The sequence below is a fragment of the Anolis sagrei genome, chromosome 4 (assembly GCF_037176765.1).
Source record: "Anolis sagrei isolate rAnoSag1 chromosome 4, rAnoSag1.mat, whole genome shotgun sequence".
Classification (NCBI taxonomy): domain Eukaryota; kingdom Metazoa; phylum Chordata; class Lepidosauria; order Squamata; family Dactyloidae; genus Anolis; species Anolis sagrei.
In genome coordinates this window covers 231,788,043-231,807,473 of record NC_090024.1, presented here as the reverse complement: position 1 = coordinate 231,807,473, position 19,431 = coordinate 231,788,043, and the positions used below count along the sequence as shown (strand labels likewise).

Genomic DNA, 19,431 nt, shown 5'->3' with positions numbered 1-19,431 from the left:
GACTATTACTTCCCTTGATCTAGATACTATACTCCTACTGATGCAGTATAGAATTGCATATGCAGTGCCTGTCATGATAAGAAATTGAGGAAACATCAGATGGATGGTAGCATATTGGCGCACACAGCATGGTGAGATTGTCCAAAGACCCAGTTAGCTCTTTTCTTACTGTGATAGCTGGGGGGGGGGGGGGGGGGGGAGGATCCCTTGTAAGAGCAGACATGATTGCTAGACAGATAGACAAGGGTGGAAGTGACCCTTCTGGCTAAAAGATTACAACACGAAGAGGATCCCACTGGGAAGACCTTGATATATCTGCTCCTATTCATGCCATTTAACTGAATAGAGGCAAACATTCAGCACCTTCCTACATCCATTTTAATTTACTGGACCTCAGACATACAAAACAATAAGAATACAATAAGATGTTGTGTCTGATTTGATGATTTTTGGGTACTTTTACTGGGGTGGCTGGTGGCAAAGGGAATACAGTAGTCTAGGAAACATTTCCTGGATCAGTGGTCCCAGCCACATAACCAAGGTTACTTTTCCAATGACTCCTCTTTCTGAAATCATCTCTCTAAGAATTCATAAGGGGGGGGGGGGGGATCTACATTTGTAGCATCCCTCTCTTCTGTCTGCTCAAGCCTTGTTATTCTACATTCTTTAGATTTATCCTCAACCTGTTAGGCACTGTATCTGTTAACTCTGCAACAACCTGTGGTACATTGGCTTAGAAGTTGTGTTTGCATGCAAAGTAGTTGCATTTTAATAAGCTGTTATGAAGGTTAAGAATGTTTAGTAGAACAATTGCTTGAAGACTGATCTTTTGTGTGTTTACTTAGAAAGTGAGTGCCTTTATAGGACTGCAAAAGAGCACTTAGCTTGGAATGAATGAAGGCTAAGAATGCAATGGAATGCATGTTTCGTTTGAAAAAGGTGCTTTTCATTTTGGAGGACTCATTTCTCACTGTAATGCAATGTAAGTGGGGAAAAGGGCACTGTATTTTATCAGGGACAGGTCATGAGAAAACAGGCCATTTACTCCACAAATTAGGATATTTGCTATCACTTTTCAGCATGGATCCCTCTGTATTCAATGTGGACACATCTGAGGATAGATGTACATAGGTCTTACATTATTTATAGGTGATTGAAGGAAGGCAGACATATAAGATTGCTGTGGGATTGATCGTTACTTACCCTTCATGTTATAAAAGTCTGCTGCTTCTTGTTTGGTGTTACCCATAGAAAAAATGCATCCCAGAATAAGGAGAGGAGGCCAAACAGCAGCAGACGTGGCCAAAGTAACATTTGGAAGCCTATCACTTGAGGGGTCTGTGTTATGAGCTCTATAGAAAACATCTTTTTTTCATCTTGGATAAATATATAAAACATCCTGGGGGGGGGGGTAACCATGTGCTCTAATTTTAGTGTGGTACCAACCTGTGTTATGAAAAGTGAGCAAAATGGTCTATGAGAAGCATAGAACTTGTGCAGCTCTCCAAATGTTGATTAACTGTGTCTCTCATCAATACTAGTAGCATAGCAAACAGCAAAGATTGTTGGGAGCTACTATTAAAACCCATGTTAAGATTATTTCTACAGCTAAGCCATATTTTAGTAGATTCCAAGATGGGGCAGCTCTTGATGGTGATGATAATGTTAATTGCCATCAGACCAACTTTGACTTATGGTGACCCTATGAATGAGAGATTTGCAAGTCACGTTGCTATCAGCAGCCCTGCTCAGATCCTGCAAACTCAGGGCTGTGGCTTTCTTGATTGAGCCTGTTCACCTGTAATGCAGTCCTCTTTTCTCACTGTCTTTCCAAGCATTATTGTTATTTCTAATGGGTCATGCCATCTCTTTCTTTCCAATGCATCATGCCATGATATGGCCAAAGTACGGCAGCCTACGTTTGGTAGTATGGGATTCCTAGGAAAATTTAGGCTTGGTTTGCTTTAGGGCCCATTTATTTCTCACTTTGACAGACCCTGGTATTCACAGACTAGTTTGCTTTCTTCACTATTCAGCTCTAACATCCATAGATAGGAGTCAGGAATATTATGGCACTGAGGGTAATAACAGGTCCAAATGGCATTTTAAGGAAGCTCAATAGACAAAGGATTATTTTCCTTCCAGTTTCGCCTAGGCCAGTCATAGCTTCCATTTAAGAGAGAGAAAAATGTCAAATAACGGATAGAATTCCATTTTGCACAGCTTAGTTGCATGAGTCATTTGAGCTTCACAAGTCAAAGGGATCCATGGACAATCTCGTGGCCTCGGGCACATGAGGATGCTCAGCCTTGAATCCTCATTTCTCTTCTTGCAGGCGAGCACCAAGAATATTAATATGTATATTCTGTCGAAGAAGTTTGCTTGACAACTGTATTTCCATGGGGTGAGTAGGTGGTAAAACATTGTTCTTGGCCTGTGCAACCTGCAGCTATTTCTAAATCAACAGGAGAAATCGTAGTATCTGATGCCGAAGCCATTTTGATAGGCAGCTGCAATGGAGCAATTAAGGATTGTTCTTTCCGGCTCCATTTGCCCAGAGGAGAAGACATCTTGATAGGCTGAAGATGAGCCAGTTCAGTGATAAGGATGAACTGTTTTGCCAAGATTTTTTTTTGCTTGTGCCCAGTGCCTTCCTGCTGTGAACATCTGGCTGTCATTTCCTCTCAACAAAGCTTGCTCCTGGCAGCAGAGGAGGAGAAAGTCTCACCCTCTGTGCTCCTGCCTTCAATATTCAGAGGCTGAAGAATGTAATCTGAGCAAACAGAGGAGGAAAGTGTCCTGCAATTGTTGAAAATGCCAGGTAGAGTACAATCAGATAATGGCAGAACCAGGATTAGGGTGTGTATGGGGTGGAAACATAGCAAAGGGAAACACAGCAGGGTCCTGTCTGGAGAAGGTGGGGAGTACAAAGTGAAGACTCTCATATTGCCTGAAGCCTATTAAATGTTCCATGGAGGCTGACAACAGAAACAATCTTTTGTCCATCTTTCAGGCCCTGAAAAATGTCCAACTGTATGCAGGCAGTTCTGATTCAGCACTTGCTTTCAATGTAAAGAAATGAAATGCAAGGTTCTTGTGAGGATTCTTGCCAAGTAACTAGTTTTGTTGTGATGCCATTGGCGAAAGGAAAACTGAAATTCCCACACTCCTTTCATTTGTACAAACCGTTATGTTGACAGGTGCAGCTGTCCTGACATTATTCTTATGTGCAGCTGGATATATTTTGTGTAGCAGAGAAATCAAATGTGCAGCAGGAGATAGGATTTTTTTGGGTAGTTGGCAAAATGGAACAAGGTTAGTTCTTAAAACATATAGATGAAAAGGGAGATGATTAAACCAGAAAGCTAAAAAAGACAGCAGCTGAGATCCTGCATAGCTTTCACAATAATCTAAATGAATTAATCTCCAGAACTCACCTTAAACCTATAGGAACCACTCCAAGGAATTCAGTTTGCATTGCAGGAAGATGGGACATTTCAGGATGATGTGACGAGCCCCTTATAACCTCAAAGTGGTTACTTTGGGAATTTACCACCATGTCAATAGTGCCAGAATCCGGAATATAGAGCACATACAGATCCATAACACTTGTTATGAATCTGCAACAGCAACACAGGATGCTAGCCTATAGTTATCTTGCAGTCTTTATAACCTTATAGTAACATAATGTATTATTAGGACCAAGTACTTGTCTGCTCCATCAGTGACCAAGGATGATATACACATGCATATAGTCTAGCTGCTTTAAATCCAACTGCGTGGCTGCAGGCATTATCAGTTGGAACCCTTTCATTGTGATTGTAAGGCTCAATAGCACCTGGAAATTCCAGTTTTTCATCACCCAATTTTCCCATGTTTAGCACCATGACATAAATTTAATCAGTTCTCGTTCAGCCCATAGTGCCATCGCACCTCAGGCATGGTCCCAATATATTTTCAGTCAATGTTTTGGGAAGCAATATTTGTTAATACACAGGAAAGCAGAAGAGATGCTCCTGCCTGATCTACCTGGTACCCCATGTTCTTTTTCATTTTTTATATCACGTTTTGCATGTGATCCTGGAGAGATTGGGGAAGACTGAGAGAAAACGGAGAGATGGCATAGTAGCCATCTTTAAATATCCGATGGGAAGGCATTTAAAATAGCGCATCTTAGAACATCTGATGTGAAAGTTTGGCATGGCTTTGATTCCAGTGTGCTGGGGACAAGCACCATATTTATGCCCATCGGATATTTTTACCTCTTTCTTGACTAGCGGCTTGCCACACAATGACAGCCAATAAATTTGAAAAAGGCAATGGTCGACTGGTAACCACTTCTATGTAGAATATGGTACAGGGTTGTTTTCTAGGGTTGGATAGGTTCGCTTGGATGTGGCATAATTTGGGGAAAAAATCAGATGTTTTTGCCTTCCGAAGGGACTTCTGCCACATTTCTGCGAGGCTGTAGTCCCCTATAGTTTCAACTCGCCTTCGCGATTGATTTCAGGGATGCGGAAGTGAGTAGGAACTATGATGAAGCATTTTTAATACAGCTAAGCCTAGTGGGAGGCAAAGCCTAAGCTGCATGCCTCAAATCAGGGGTTATGTTTTGGGGAGGGGTTTGCAGCATCCAGCAGCCATTGCTGTATATAAACCTAAGCACATGACTGGAAGGCTCATTGCAGCCAGGGAAAGGAGAGGGGAGGTTGGATTGTTGTTGCTGGTGCTGCTTGTTGCTGTTAGATGTGGGGTGCAAGAAAGGGTTTGTAGCCAGAGGAAAGGAGTTTTTGATAATGGAGAAGGGCAAGGCAGAAGGGAAGATTTTGAGAGAGGAAGGGATTGGAGCCAGAGGAAAGGATTGTTGGAAAATGGAGGAAGATAAGGGAGAAGGGAAGATTTTGAGAGAGGAAGGGTTTGGAGCCAGAGAAGAGAGAGAAAGAAGGAAAAATTTAGGAGGTGGGGAAAGGGTGAAATTAATAAAGTCATTTCTGGAAACTTTTTTTTGCTCACCACTAAAGCTTTTACTTTTTTATTGGGGTCTTTCCCTTTTTTTCTGGGGTGTGTTTTGGGGACTTGATGCTACATTTCCCAACCTTGCTGCACAAACGGTGACTTCTGACAGTATGAATGTGTCTGAAAGTTGGGGGGGGGGGGGGGAAGAATGATCCCCTATAAGCTTTTGTCATTTCCTTAAAAATTCAAGGAGGTACCGTAGCTCTTTTATTTTTAATAAATTATTTCTAAAATTGTTAAAAAAATTCTTAATCGGTGGATTTTCTGAACATGTTGAAATTAGGTATGCTAAGAGGAGGATGAGTTGTAGCATTATATCAAGTTTCACCATGATTGGTGTAAAAATGAGGGACCATGAAAAGCCCCGGACTTTTCCCAGTGCCAGTGCTGTTTTCTACGTATTGTGCAATCGTGTCCTCCATTAACAAATCGATTTGAAAATTTTGGAAAGTTCAGACTTTTTTCGTAAAAATTTAGAAGTGCCTTTAGAATTGAACCATCAGTGCTCCCTAGATCCAAAACAAGTTTTGAACCATTTTTTGGATCAACCAAGCCTATTGTCTTCTCCTGTTTGAGAAACTGGAATGCACACCAGTGGGTTCAAATGGCAAGAAAAAAGATATAACCATTAGGAAAAAACTTCCTGATAGTAAGAGTTGTTTGATAGTGGAATAGACAGCCTCTGAAAGAGGTGGGCTTATCTTTATTGGAATTTTTAAAGCAGACTCTGGATTTACATATTTCTGGAATGTTTTCGTCCAGAGGTGTCAAACTTGTGACCTTCCAGATATTTGGGCCTCCAACTCCCAAAAGCCCTAGCCAGTTTGTCCAATGGCCAGGAATTCTGGGAGCTAAAGTCCAAAACACTTGGAGAGTCATAAGTTTGACATCACTGCTAGCTACACATTCCTGCATAACAATAGTTTAATAGACACAAGGCCTTGCTGATTCCTTCAGCTCTATGACTCTGCGATTTCACAATGCTGCAGTTCCAAATGTGAAGCATCTCTATGTTATGTGAAGCCTTCTGCCTCTAGACTGCAAAGGGTTAACATAAAGACTAATGCTGCCTTTAAAATGCTAATACCTAACAATGGTCTGTGGATAAGTTAATTAGTGGAGCCAGCTTGTGTTTAATTATTTCACTTGACCTGGTGCAGCTTTATACAATAATCCCTTTAGAGAGAGAATGGGGCTATTGGAAAAATATGGGATTTACCAAAAAAGAAAACTTTAAATCATTTTGAGCCAAGCAGGTGCTTTTCTCTAACTTGGAATTGGAAGGGCTCACTATTTTCCACTGTGATACAAGCTTATATGAGAAAGAAAGAGGGGAAAGTAGATTTAAACTGCCAAGATTATGCTAAAACCCAGTGAGCTTTCCAGCCGAACATTTCCCTCTTATTCATTTGGGATTTTATTTATTGAATAATTTAAAAAGCAACCAGCTGTAGACAAGGTGGAGGGATTATTATTATTTTACTGAGCCATTTGAAACAAAGTGTAACATCAATGTCTGGATGTGAAGCTACTTTGATACAAAGAATAAGTGGAGGTATTTAAGGTCCGGTCATGTTGGCTAGAATCCTATCAGTGAGTTTGTTGGCATCACCTTGGATTTTGCCAGTGTGTATACTTTTGTGACATTGCACAAGAAAGGACCCAATACCTTTGTATTGTTGAAGGCTTTCATGGCTGGAATCACTGGGTTGTTGTAGGTTTTTTAGGGCTATATGGCCATGGTCTAGAGGCATTCACTCCTGACGTTTCGTGTGTATCTATGGCAATCTACCTCTGAGGATGCTTGCCATAGATGTAGGTGAAACGTCAGGAGAGAATGCCTCTAGACCATGGTCATATAGCCCTAAAAAAACCTCCAACAACCCAGACCCAATACCTCCTTATGCCACACTTTTAGTCTAGGCCAGGCATGGGCAAACTTCGGTCCTCCAGGTGTTTTGGACTTCAAGAATTGTGGGAGTTGAAATCCAAAACATCTGGAGGACTGAAGTTTGATCATGCCTGGCCTAGATGCACAGATGGCAGATAGTTGCCATGGAACTCTTAAACTGAATATGCTAATGGAAATGCTTCCTAAAAGAATTAACATCAAGAAAAGCCTTAGACTTAGTAAGACTGATATGATGGATCTAGATAAGATCTTCAAGTGCAAAAATTAAAAAAAAAGTCAGAATCACCCATGCCACATTATTTCTGATTTCCATGAATGACTATGGAAGCTGGATAGTGAAGAAAGATAAAAATCCAACTCGTTTGAAATGTAGAGTTGAAGGAAAGTATTACAGATACTATGGATTTCTAAAAAGACAAATCAATATGTCAGACCCAAATTTTCACTGGCAGCAAATATGACTAAATTGAAGCTCTAGTGCTTTGAACACATCATGAAACAATGGTGCTCACTGATAAACACCACAATGCTGGGAAAAGTGGAATGCAGTTAGAAAAAAGAAAGACTATGTTACAGATATATTAACGTAATCTTGGAAACCAAAGCCTGCAAGATGGATGCAGGACTTCTGATGACTGAGGCTCTTGGAACTCTCACATTCATGGGTTCAGCTTATTTCAAAGCTTGCTTCATGACAAATAATAAGCAACAAAAGATGGGAAAACAATTTTAAAAGACTGAAATAATTATGTATGTCTGCCCAGTCAGATATTTATCTGTTAGAAAGCCCATGGAAGAAGTAAATACATGAAGAACGATTCAATAAGATCTTAGAGCTGGAAGAAACCACAAGGGTATCCAGCCCAGTTCTCTGCCATAATAATAATAAATAATAAACGTTATTTATATCCCACCACCATCTCCCTGAAGGGACTTGGGGCGGTTTACAAGGCACTCCAGGGTGCACAAATAATACAACAGGTAAAAATGGTAAAAAAGTATAAAACAAGTCACAAAAAATTATAACAACAACCCCACGTCAACACATGTCGCATAAAATCAAAACAATACAATTTTAAGACAACAGTAGATAAAACTAACTGCTGTCAAGTGCCAAGTGTCAGCTTCATATGGGCCCATTCAGCCTGCTCAAGGTCAAAGGCCTGTCTGAACATCCATGTTTTCAGGTTAGAATGGAAAGATTGGTGGGGGCTAATCTAATCTCTTTTGAGAGGGTATTCCAGAGCCGGGGGGCCACCGCTGAGAAGGCCCTATCTCTTGGCCCACCAACTATGCTTAAGACGGTGGTGGGACCAAGAGGAAGGTCTCCCCTGTCAATCTCAGAGCCTATGAAGGAATAAAAAATCAAAGCACTCTTAGCAAACTCATAAATTACTAAAAAGGTATCCTCACACCACCCGAAAGCAGGTGTAGAGAGGGAACAAAACATTAGAGACTGATGCTGGTAAAAAAAAGGATAATTGGAATATATGGTCATAGAATCATAGAGTTAGAAGTGAACTCGTGGGCCATGCAGTCCAATCCCCTGCCAAAATCGCATTCAAAGCACCCTGGACAGATGGCCATCCAGCCTCTGTTTAAAAGTCTCCAAAGAAGGAGCCTCCACCACACTCTGGGCAGAGAGTTCCACTGCTGAACAGCTCTCACAGTTAGGAACTTCTTCCTCATGTTCAGGTAGAATCTCCTTTCCTGTAGTTTGAAGCCATTATTCCATGTCCTAGTCTCCAGGGCAGCAGAAAACAAGCTTGCTCCCTCCTCCCTATGACTTCATGGAAGCAATTTCTGCCTTACAACCCCTCTCTAGTCTTCTGAATAACCTTTCCAGCCCTATAAAGTCCAGTCTTCTGCTTAATGGAGGAAAATTATCAAGCAGAATGTTTTCCAGCCTGGAAATTTTCAGTTAATCCTTAGGTGAGTGACTTTCAGTGTTGGTCCTTCAGTTTGGGGCTTCAGCTCCCAGATTCCCTGATCATTGGCTAAGCTTCTGGAAGGGCCAATGTTTGAGAACCACTGTTTGAAGGCATTGATTCTTGTCACAGTGCTGTTATCATTGAGCCATATCCTATTAAGTTCTACTCTTGATCATCAGACAACAAGATGCCACCTTAAAAGACTTGACTGATTTCGCTGAGCTGTTTCTTTTCTTCCCCCACCCACACCGTTCCTTACATCCATACATTATCACAATGGACAGAAGGTGCAGAATGCATTTCTAACAGTATTAAGCAGGGTTAATAAAAGAAACACTTCTTGCTAATGAGTGACATTACTTGTTGCAATAACATGCTGTTAAAGGTCATGCCTGCATTATAATGGCATCAAAATGGAACAAGGCGAGCTTATTGCTATACACCTTGCAGTAACGTCAGCTTCAAACCAACAGTTAAATCTATGGCTAGGCTAAATTCAGCTTAGTACTAATCAGCTGTTTCCTTTGACAGGAAATGTTGCTGCGGAAATGGGGATAATTTCCGAGTGGAATAATTTCAACAATTTGATTATTTTGGTAATGATATCCAGGCATATTAAGATATAAAAACCTTTGTATTTATATTTTTATTGCACAGGCCTGTGGAGCTAAAAGCTCTCAGGAATAATACAGCACAATAAATGCCACTCATACACATTTGCACTGCATTACATCCAATGAATACTGAACTTTACATATCTCCAAGAAAGGGCAGGATAAGCAGGCAACAAATACGCTTGGAAATCAGTAGGGATGGCCAACTCTGTCAAGTTTAATTTCAACTAGGTCCTAATTTGAGCTTGTTCTATCCCATTTTCACAATGTACACAATGCAAATTATTAATGGTGAGGAAATATATGGTTGTTGATGTTATGTACTTTCAAGCTGACTCTGCCTTGTGACAGCCCTGTTAAAGATTTTGTGTGTTTGAAATTTATTCAGAGAAGGTATGGCATTGCCTTCCCATAAGGTTGAGAGAGTATGCTTTTCCATGGCTGAGCAATAGAGCCAAAATCTGGTTTTCCCAAATGCTAGCCCAACTACTGGCTTCCAAGTAGCACCCTTCTTCAAACCAATGTTATTATGTGCCATTAAGTCACTCCAACCATTGTAGGGATTTTTGAAGATTACCTATTTAGGGGTTGCTTGCCATGGTCAAGTTTCAGAGAGTGTGACTAGTCGACTACTCTATACCAAGTTACATCTGACAACTCTTCCTCTGTTATCGAACACACTGCCCCTACCCCAAATAAAAGATATTTTATAATTAGGGAGATTATAGTTTTGCCAAGGACACCAAGCTGGCATGATATAAAAGATGTTCAGTCTTGACCAACTTGCAAAAGGACTAATAACAACAAGGACCCCTCCCCATGTTATATATGTGTACATTTATGTGTACATTTTCTGTGGCCCTTAGAAAACAGAGGAATTCAGGCATGAAACAATAGAAGGGACAGATGGAAGAGACCTTGATAGATGGAACAGACGGTAGATGGACCAAACATAGATAGATAGATGGAATGGTAGATGGATAGATAGGTGAATGGATGGTCAGACAGACAGACAGACACATTTTAAGGCCAGAGGGGTTGGACTGGATGGCCTTTGGGGCTCCTTTGATGGTGTCTTCCTTTACTGCAAAAAGTGGTTGGGCTGGATGGCCTATGGGCCCCCTTTAATTGCCATGGCTCAATGATGCGGAATAATTCCACAGTGTAGACCAGGTAGGGGCAAACCTGGGCCCTCCAGGGGTTTTGAACTCCAACTCCTACAATTCCTAATAGCCTTCTGGACATTGGGGATTGTGGGAGTTGAGATCAAAAACCCCTGGGTGGCCCAAGCTTGCCCAGGCCCGGTGTATATAAAACCCCTCCTGCCTTTGCCTTAACTCCAGACTGAGAAGGGAAAGGAAAAGATGGGAGGATGAAGGAGAGCAGTTTACCTGCCTGCTGGGACCCTGCCCTCTGCTCCCTGCCTGCCCGGCCGCCATCATCCTCCCACTGCTGGCTGAGGGAGAGGGAATGTGGAGAAGAAGGTGGAAGGGTCAGAGGTGATGGTGCTGCTACGTAGGGAAGAAGGCTCCAGGCTCCACCCGCAGCCGCCACTGCCAAGGGGGAGGAGGAGGAGGATGAAGACAGGGCCGCCCTCACTTCAGAAGCTTCCCCCTTTTGACCATGGAGAGTTTGCCTCATTTTTGGCAGATAGACAGATATACTCCACAGCCTCTTTTCCTGCCACTCAGGAGCTTCTCCTCTTCCACGGTGACCCAGGGGAGTCCATTCAGTCCAACTTCCTTTTGCCGCAAAGGAAGACACTATCAAAGCCCTACTTACAGATGGTTTCCTCTGCAGTCTCTTCTCGAGAGAGATGGGACAACTGTTTGGTTTGTTTTGCCTCATGCAGGACGGGGCCGGGCCAGGCAAGTCATTTGAACACATGTGCTGTATTCTTAGTTTTTTGGCGTTTTTAAGTCCTTGTCATTGTGTTATTTGGTGTTTTTCTCAGTGATGGTCACTCCTTGGGTAAGTAGGTGTGTTGTGGGCAAATTTGGCATCAATTTATCCAGTGGTTTTTGAGTTATAATGTCACAAAAAATGAACAGAGCATTGATTGAGTGATTGATTGATTGATTGCTGAAAGGGACAGGATACAAATATGCTGGAATCCATGTTCTCAAATCTAAAATGTATACCTTTACCTTTCTTTATGCTTAAATGTAAAACATATTTTCCTTTCTCTTTAAACTGACTGGCCAGACCACAGAATGGTTTCCAGCCTCAGGCTAGCGGCCAGCCCAGCCAGGCCATTGTTCTCTTGGACCGGTATTTCATAATCCCATCATCCCCTGCTGGGTGCATGCCAACCTCCCCTCTGGACTCTTCCTCATCCCCTGAGCCTAGCCGCAGCTTCCCAGGCCATGGAGGGAGAATTCAAACTATAACAATGAAACAGATTCTATTTACCTCCTTGCAGGAACACATGTGGGCAGACTTGTTTCTTGGGTGTGAGTCCACAGCTCTCCTTCCAATTTTTTTTTGTCGTGTCAGGAGTGACATGAGAAACTGCAAGTCGCTTCTGGTGAGAGAGAATTGGCCATCTGCAAGGACATTGCCCAGGGGATGCCTGGATGATTTGATGTTTTTATCATCCTTGTGGGAGGCTTCTCTCATGTCCCCGTATGAGAAGCTGGAGCTGATAGAGGGAGCTCATCCGCCTCTCCCTGGATTCGAACCTGCGACCTATCAGTCTTCAGTCCTGCTGGCATTGCGCCATCGGGGACTCCATTCTCCTTCCTATGACAATGGATGAATAAATCTGCCCCTGCCTTATGTCTTCAACTGCCTTTGGTGAGTTAATTTATAATCTGGGAACTTAATTTGCTAGCATTCCTTGCCAGGCAGGGATGGGTCCATGGGTGCAACCATGGGTCATGTCCATGGGTACAACCCATGGGCTATGTATTAGCCAGTAGGAAAAACGGTGGCAGATTGGACAGACCTTTGGTCTGATTCAGCAGGTCTTTTCCCCCCACATTTAGATCAATATAATTGGAATTGTATCCAAAATTATCTAGAAGCGTAACCTGACTCTGTCAACACAGACTGGGCACAGTGGTTATTTATTGCTAGTTTTTTTGTTATCATTTTCCTGACACGTTTGATTTATTGTTGTGTTTAGACTTTATTATTTGAGAGCCTTCCGGGAAACATTTTCCACTCGGGGGGAAGGGATATTTATCCATATAAATGAAGAAACAAAGATCCAAAAGGAGAAAAATGGGCCGCAGCCCATTTGTTGGCTTTTTGAGGTTTCATTAAAATTAAAAGAGAAAAAAAATGAGCCCGCATCCCATCCTCTCCCTGACCCTGTGTAATAAAATATAAAATACGAATTTGTAAAACTTTGATTTAGTACCGTTGGTTCCTTACACTACTGAATATAGGAAAGGGAAATTTAATGCAGTCATGTTGATTTTCCCCTCCCATCAGTCTCTTTCTCCCCCCCCCCCCCCCCCCACTGTTCCATTCATAAATAAATAAGCCACTCACTCTGCTGCCAGCAGGCTCTCCTTTTTATCTTCGACTTGGTGGAGAAACCAAGAGTAGGAACACTGCAATTTCTGAGAACCAAGTCCTGGTAATCACAGAGTTGGAGTTCATGTATTTTTAAAGTGGTATGTACAACAGAACTCCAGTAATTTTGGGAAGAATTATAACAGCGGAGGGGGGGGGGGCAACCATATGAAGAGATTCATGAGACTTAGAAAGTCTTAGGTTTTTAAGAAGAGATGAACGTGCTCATATGAACTACTTTTCAAAAGAAGATTGGGGGAAATTGCAGCTATTTCCACCACAAGCGACTGAGAGCTGAAATGCTTATTAGCTCAAATAAGCACCAGTGACATTTGAGATATCTCTACATTTATTGGCTTGCCAGCAGAATCTATAGCAAGGCAGTCCTTTTCTCCCTCTTCTCTGACTCTCCCTTTCTCTCCTCTTTTTATGTGCTCAAAGTCCCTTTTTTAATAAAATATTTAGTGCCAGCTCTCCAAAGGGTTAGATTGCCTTTGCTGTAGACTGGATGAAGATTTACAAGGCTGAGAAAGAGACTCAGCCGCCAGAGAGATCAGGGCAGCTGTATCCAAACACATGAAATGATGCTACAAGGTCCCAGTGACTCATCTGGCTCTCAGAACTTGGGTGGTGGCCCTCTGTGACTCCAAATATTCTCAGGCTTTCAGATATGGTAAACTAGTGTAGCTCTCTTTCTCCTTCAAAAGGAAAGTGTCAAACAAAAATAAATTCATATGGTATTCCTCCAGGAGAAAATGCCTCTAGAACATGGCCATATAGCTCGAAAAAACCTACAACAACCAGCTATGAAAGCCTTCGACAATACATTCCTCCAGTAACTTTATATGGGGTACAATTACAGCGAGAGAGAGAGAGAGAGAGGGAGAGGTAGTTTGAGCATTGGACATTGGTTCTGCACTTGATCTTAGGCAAAACATTGGGAAGTGATGAGCTACAATTGTGGAAACCAGGCTTGAATCCCGGTTTGGCCACAGAAACCCACTGGGTGATTTTGGCCATGTCATACTCTTTCAGCCTCTCAAGAAGGCCATGCCAAGACTCTTCTGAACACATCTTGCCAAGAAAAGTCCATGATAGGTCTACCATAAGTTAGAAATGACTGGAAGGGACACAACACAAATTCCAGAAATGTGATGGAAATTTCCATCAGGTTTAACTGGAGAGATGATTCATACAAACAGACAATCCACACAGTTACCATCGCTGTGCTATGCTGATGATGGTCTACTAGGCGCTGCAGATTTTCCTGACAGCCACATGTCCACAGCTTTTTGTCTGTAATTCATGCATCTGGAAAATCTACATCTGTCCTCTGACCCTGTTTTAAGTAAGTTCAGAAGGAGATTTAGAAGGCAGATGTTGACAAGCTGGAATATTTCCAGAGGAGGTTGACTAAGATGATCAAGAGTCTGGAGAATAATGAGGAGTAGTTTCAAGAGCTGGGTATGTTTAGCCTGCAGAAGAGAAGGCTGAGAGGAGACATGATGGCCATATAAAAATATGTGAGGGGAAGTCATAGGGAGGAGGGAGCAAGCTTGTTTTCTGCTGCCCTGGAGACTAGGACGCAGAACAATGGCTTCAAACAATAGAAAGGAGATTCCACCTGAACATTAGGAAGAACTTCCTGACTGAGAGAGCTGTTCAGCAGTGGAACTCTCTGCCCCAGAGTGTGGTGGAGGGTCCTTTTTGGAGGCTTTTAAGCAGAGGCTAGATGGCCATCTGCCGGGGTGCTTTGAATGTGATTTTTTTGCTTCTTGCCAAGGGGTTGGACTGGACGGCCCATAAGGTTTCTACCAACACTATGATTCTATGAATATATAAAGTCATAATCACTTAAAAGGGCCTTCTAAGTGGCTGCTCCAAAATCGTACACTATGAAACATAGCAGGCGCAGCATTAATAATGTATACTATTTTCTTGATTGACAATGGACAGACCTCAGACTATGACTTTGGATGTGGATTTGGATTTGGTCTTGGATTTGTTAAATTTTGTTTTAATGTTTTAATTTATTGTTTAGTTAATGTTTTAATTGTGATTTTATTGCTATTGTTTATGTGGCATCTAATGAGTGCCGATTGTAAGCCACTCTGAGTCTCCCTTTGGGGGTGAGAAGGGCGGGATATAAATGTCCAAAATAATAAATAAATAAATAAGTATTCACAGACAAAACAAGAAACATCCCTCAACAAGAGTTAGCACCTTAGAAAAAACCTTTAAAGTTAAAAATAAAACCTGGATCAAATTCATTGCCTAACCAACATGAAAACACCAGCTACCACTGGGAAAACACCAGCTTCCACTGTACGAGTAAGTGGACAGATTGTACCCTTGTAAGGGCTGCAATTTAATTTACTTAACAATGAATAAGTATGTCTTCTGAAACACTTCTCACAAAACCCTCCTGATCCTACATTTCCTAAAAGCATCCCTCCCTGCTCTTTCATTTTCACATTTGTCACACCTGGCAATGTAATTTCCTTCTTAATCAACATATTGTGTGCCTCAGAGTCTCTTTAATATTTCCCTCTGCTTCATTTTCAAACACATCTTCACAAATTTTCCTCCTTCTCTCTTCCAAGGTTCAGCACAAGCATTTGATCTGAACCTTCAAAACAAACAAAATAAAAAAGCTAACTTTTCTTTACATTTCAGCGCACCTTTGAATCTATGGACTTCTAGCATTTCTCCTCCCTCTCCCTCTCTATGTAAACCTACAATTTCCTCCTATTAGCTGAAGGGGATAGATGACTTTTTGTCTCATCTTTTAACATTTTTTCACCCTTATGCGAATGTGGAGCCAAAATCAGTCTGTCACAATACAAGCTCCCTTTAATATTTTTGCATGAAGTGCAGTCCAATTATTGTTATCTTCCTTTAAGATCCATTCAATTAAGCACTGATGTAGTGAACAAATGGTCACAGCGCTTTGTAACCACATGTATATCCCAGTTAATGGGAATCAGGTAAGATAGCTTCAACACCATTATTAGTTTATATCTTCTCTTTTTTTCTTTTCTTTTCCTTTGTTTCTCTTTCTTTCTCTTTCCCTGTCCAAAGTCAGACATAATTTGGCCAGCAGCATAAATTTATACACATTTTAAAAAATGGAAACCCATTGTAGATGCCTCTCCTGTGCATTGGTATAGAGCCAATGTGATGTGGTAGTTTGAACATTGGGCTACAATTCTGGAGACCAAGATTCAAAAGTCTACATAGCCATCGAAACTCATTGGGTGATCTTGGATATGTCACATTCTCTCAGTTTCAGAGAAAGGCAAAAGTAAACCCATTGTAGACAAATATTGCCTAGAATCCTCTGTGACAGCCTGGAAAACTCACAGCAACCCAGTGATTCCAGCCATGAAAGCCTTTGACAACACAAACAACATACAGTGAAAAACATTCAATGCTGTAAAGTGCAATCAAAAAAGCAAATAAACAAACCATAAATCAAATAATAACATATTAGACATCATATATTCCTCAAATATCTCACTGGCTAGGAAACTGGGGAGCATATAAGGTTATTCACAGCCAGGGATGTAACTAAAGAGGGGAGGATAAGTTCTTTGCAACCCAATGCAAATCACTCCTGCCACCAATTAAAACTGTCTTTCAGTCACAAATTTTCTGCGACACAGAAAATTAGGGCACTGGGGAACTGAAGGAATGGGGGAAGTGAAGAAAAAAAAATCATGTGTGCAAAATTCTTTTTTGGGGAAAGAATGCCCTCATTTTGTCTCCCAGCCCCTGACCTCTGCCAGCTACAACTCCTGTTTACACCATCTCATCCAAAGTGGACTTATCACAATTGCTGCCTGGGATAATCATTCAGGGAGATATGGGAAGATATTGTTGCTGAGCCTGCCTAAATGAAGAAGTCAACCGCTTGAGAGCTTTTCTTTGGGCGCCATGCCAAGTGGCAGGTGACTGTAACCATCCTACTCAGCAAGTGTTGTAAAACACAGTCTGTGCTAAATTGGCCTGCTGTAGTAGAGAAGAAGCCAACTGCAGTGTTCCCCTCCTTCTTTTTCTCCATTTCTGTTTCTTTTCTAATACATGCAGCCTCTCGAACATTCCTCACCTACCCAACCAACTCACTTGACATGGCAAACTGATTCTCCTGCCTCAGGGTCAATGGGAGCTGACAAGCCTGCTTCGGGCAAGCCCGAATGCTCAATGCCAGCTCCACCTGGCATCCCTCCTATTTTCTCTTCCAAATCTTTTTGACAGTCCGTCAGTTCCTCCCTCCTCCCTGCTTTGTACCAGCCGGCTGCTGACTTGCTGTCAATGTTTCCCTCAAGTTCTCTGAATTCACCAGTGGCCACCTTCCTTCTGCTCGGAGGCGGTGTTGGGATGTGTCAAAAGCAGCCCAGAATCCTTAAAGCCTGGTTGTAGCCTCCAAGCAAAAGAAAAAAAAAGCCTGAGGTGTTTGAATGGAACAGACAGAAGCACTGACTGAAGTGGGAGAGGGGAGAGGAAAGGAAAAAAAGAGCGAGGATGGAAGAGAAAATGTTAGGGCAACTGCACTCTCTCCTCAGAAGCTGTGAGACTTTAACACAGCTTGTTGGGCCAAAATGAAAGGGAGGAAAGTTTTGAATGGCACCTTCCTCAGTTTCAGATTTTGGCACATTAGATGCATGGTTTTCACAATATGAGGCAGACATGTTTGAGTTGGAGAAGAAAACAAGAGGGAAGGTATAATCTCTATCCTTATCTCTCAAGCTTCAAGGTTTTAGGCCAGATCAATAGACACCTGAGAACCATAGATGGACAGTCAGTATGGTGTAGTGGTTTGAGCACTGGATTATGGAAATCCACCTTGGGGGAGTCATGCACTCTCAACCCCAGAAAGCCGTAGAGTTGTCAAAAGTAGAAAAAAGACTTGAAGCGACACAACAACAATATACTATTATGTTGCAAAGAGGTGGGAGATATTACTGTATATCTACTCATGTATAAGTTGACCTTGTCAAGGGCAGGTTTTGGGACCACAATTATGGATTTTCATAAGACCCAAACATAGGTTGAGGGTCATTCAGCAGAGAGGGGCAACTGACAGTGCCACCCTCCAGCATGAGTCACTTTTGGCAATCGCCACCATTTTCCTACCTAAGCATTTAGAATGGCCAGAAATGCCACCATGAGCTGGAGCTTATTTTAGGTTTTCCAGGACTAAGGTTTTACCTTTTAACACCTTTTCTTGAGTATTTTCAAATATTCTTTGCATCTCAAGCTTAAACTTTAAAGGTGCTATTTCGTAAGTAAGATTCAAGAACAATAAAGTTCAAACTAAAACAAAGAACAGGTTTATCACCACATGGATATTGAGTCAATCAGTCATCGCTATCCCCCAAACAGGTCCAAGTATGTTGCATGACTAAGAGGGAGAAGGCAAAATATTTGGTGGTCACAAACCATTATTATGCCTTTCCTTTTTGTTTTCTCTTACCTCTCTGTCAAGTCCAGCAGCCACTGTCACAATGTCTCCTGTCTCACTGTTAATGGTAAACATATTCTGTGATGGGCTTTGCGGGCTTTGCGTCACAATTCGGTACCTCACCATCCCATTGGCTGTGGTGCTGTCATCTGCATCATTTGCTGTCACGGTCATCACATAGGTTCCTTTGAAGAAGGGGAGAAACAACACAACCAATCTTAATGATCTCTGTGAATGGGAGAGGGTGGTCTAGAACACCCAAGAGTGAAGATGACAGATGCAGTCATCTTCTCAATAATCTTAGGACTTGTCCATATATTATTGCACTAAGCCAAAAATTTGCTCTTATGCTTTCATTAGTCTTCCATGAAAGTAGAAGGATAAGTTGGAGAACGTGGAGTTGGAGGCAAAAATATTATGTAAAGGAGTGAGTCATGGTGGTGTAAGTCCAAGTTATAACACCTTGACCCACTTTTTAGTTTTTACAGATGTTTTGCAAAGATTAGGGACTCTACCTGTGTTGGATTGAATTACACTCACTCTGATATCTTAGGCTCACAGCTCAAGTGTTTTTGTAGCTTCAACTATGAGCCTTGGATGCCCAGGTTTCAGCAGTGTCCAGGATTGTATTTGCACAGCTAAAACTAGTGTGTCAGCTGCACCCATTCCTTGACATCCAGGACATCCGTAGGGATACCAAGGTGCTTGTTTATAAAGCTATTGTCCTCCCAACCCTGCTATATGCCTGCGAAACATGGACTATCTACAGACGTCACATGTAACTCCTGGAACGATTCCATCATCGTTGCCTCCAAAAAATCCTGCAAATCTCTTGGGAAGGCAGGCCGACAAATGTCAGCATGCTGGAAGAAGCAAAGACCACTAGTACTGAAGCGATGGTCCTCCCCCATCAACTCCGCTGGACGGCCATGTTGTCCAGATGCCTGACTTCTGTCTCCCAAAGCAGTTGCT

The 19,431-nt window shown here is 42.0% G+C and overlaps 1 protein-coding gene across 5 annotated transcripts in view; it reads right to left on the bottom strand.

Moving 5' to 3' along the window:
- CDH4 (cadherin 4) overlaps positions 1-19,431 on the bottom strand; it is a 938,653-nt gene that overhangs the window by 151,748 nt on the left and 767,474 nt on the right. For all 5 annotated transcript variants that reach the window (XM_060772002.2, XM_060772006.2, XM_060772003.2 and 2 more), the window contains exon 7: positions 18,472-18,644. In XM_060772002.2, the coding sequence (XP_060627985.2) occupies positions 18,472-18,644 (173 nt within the window). The remainder of the gene's footprint in view (positions 1-18,471; positions 18,645-19,431) is intronic.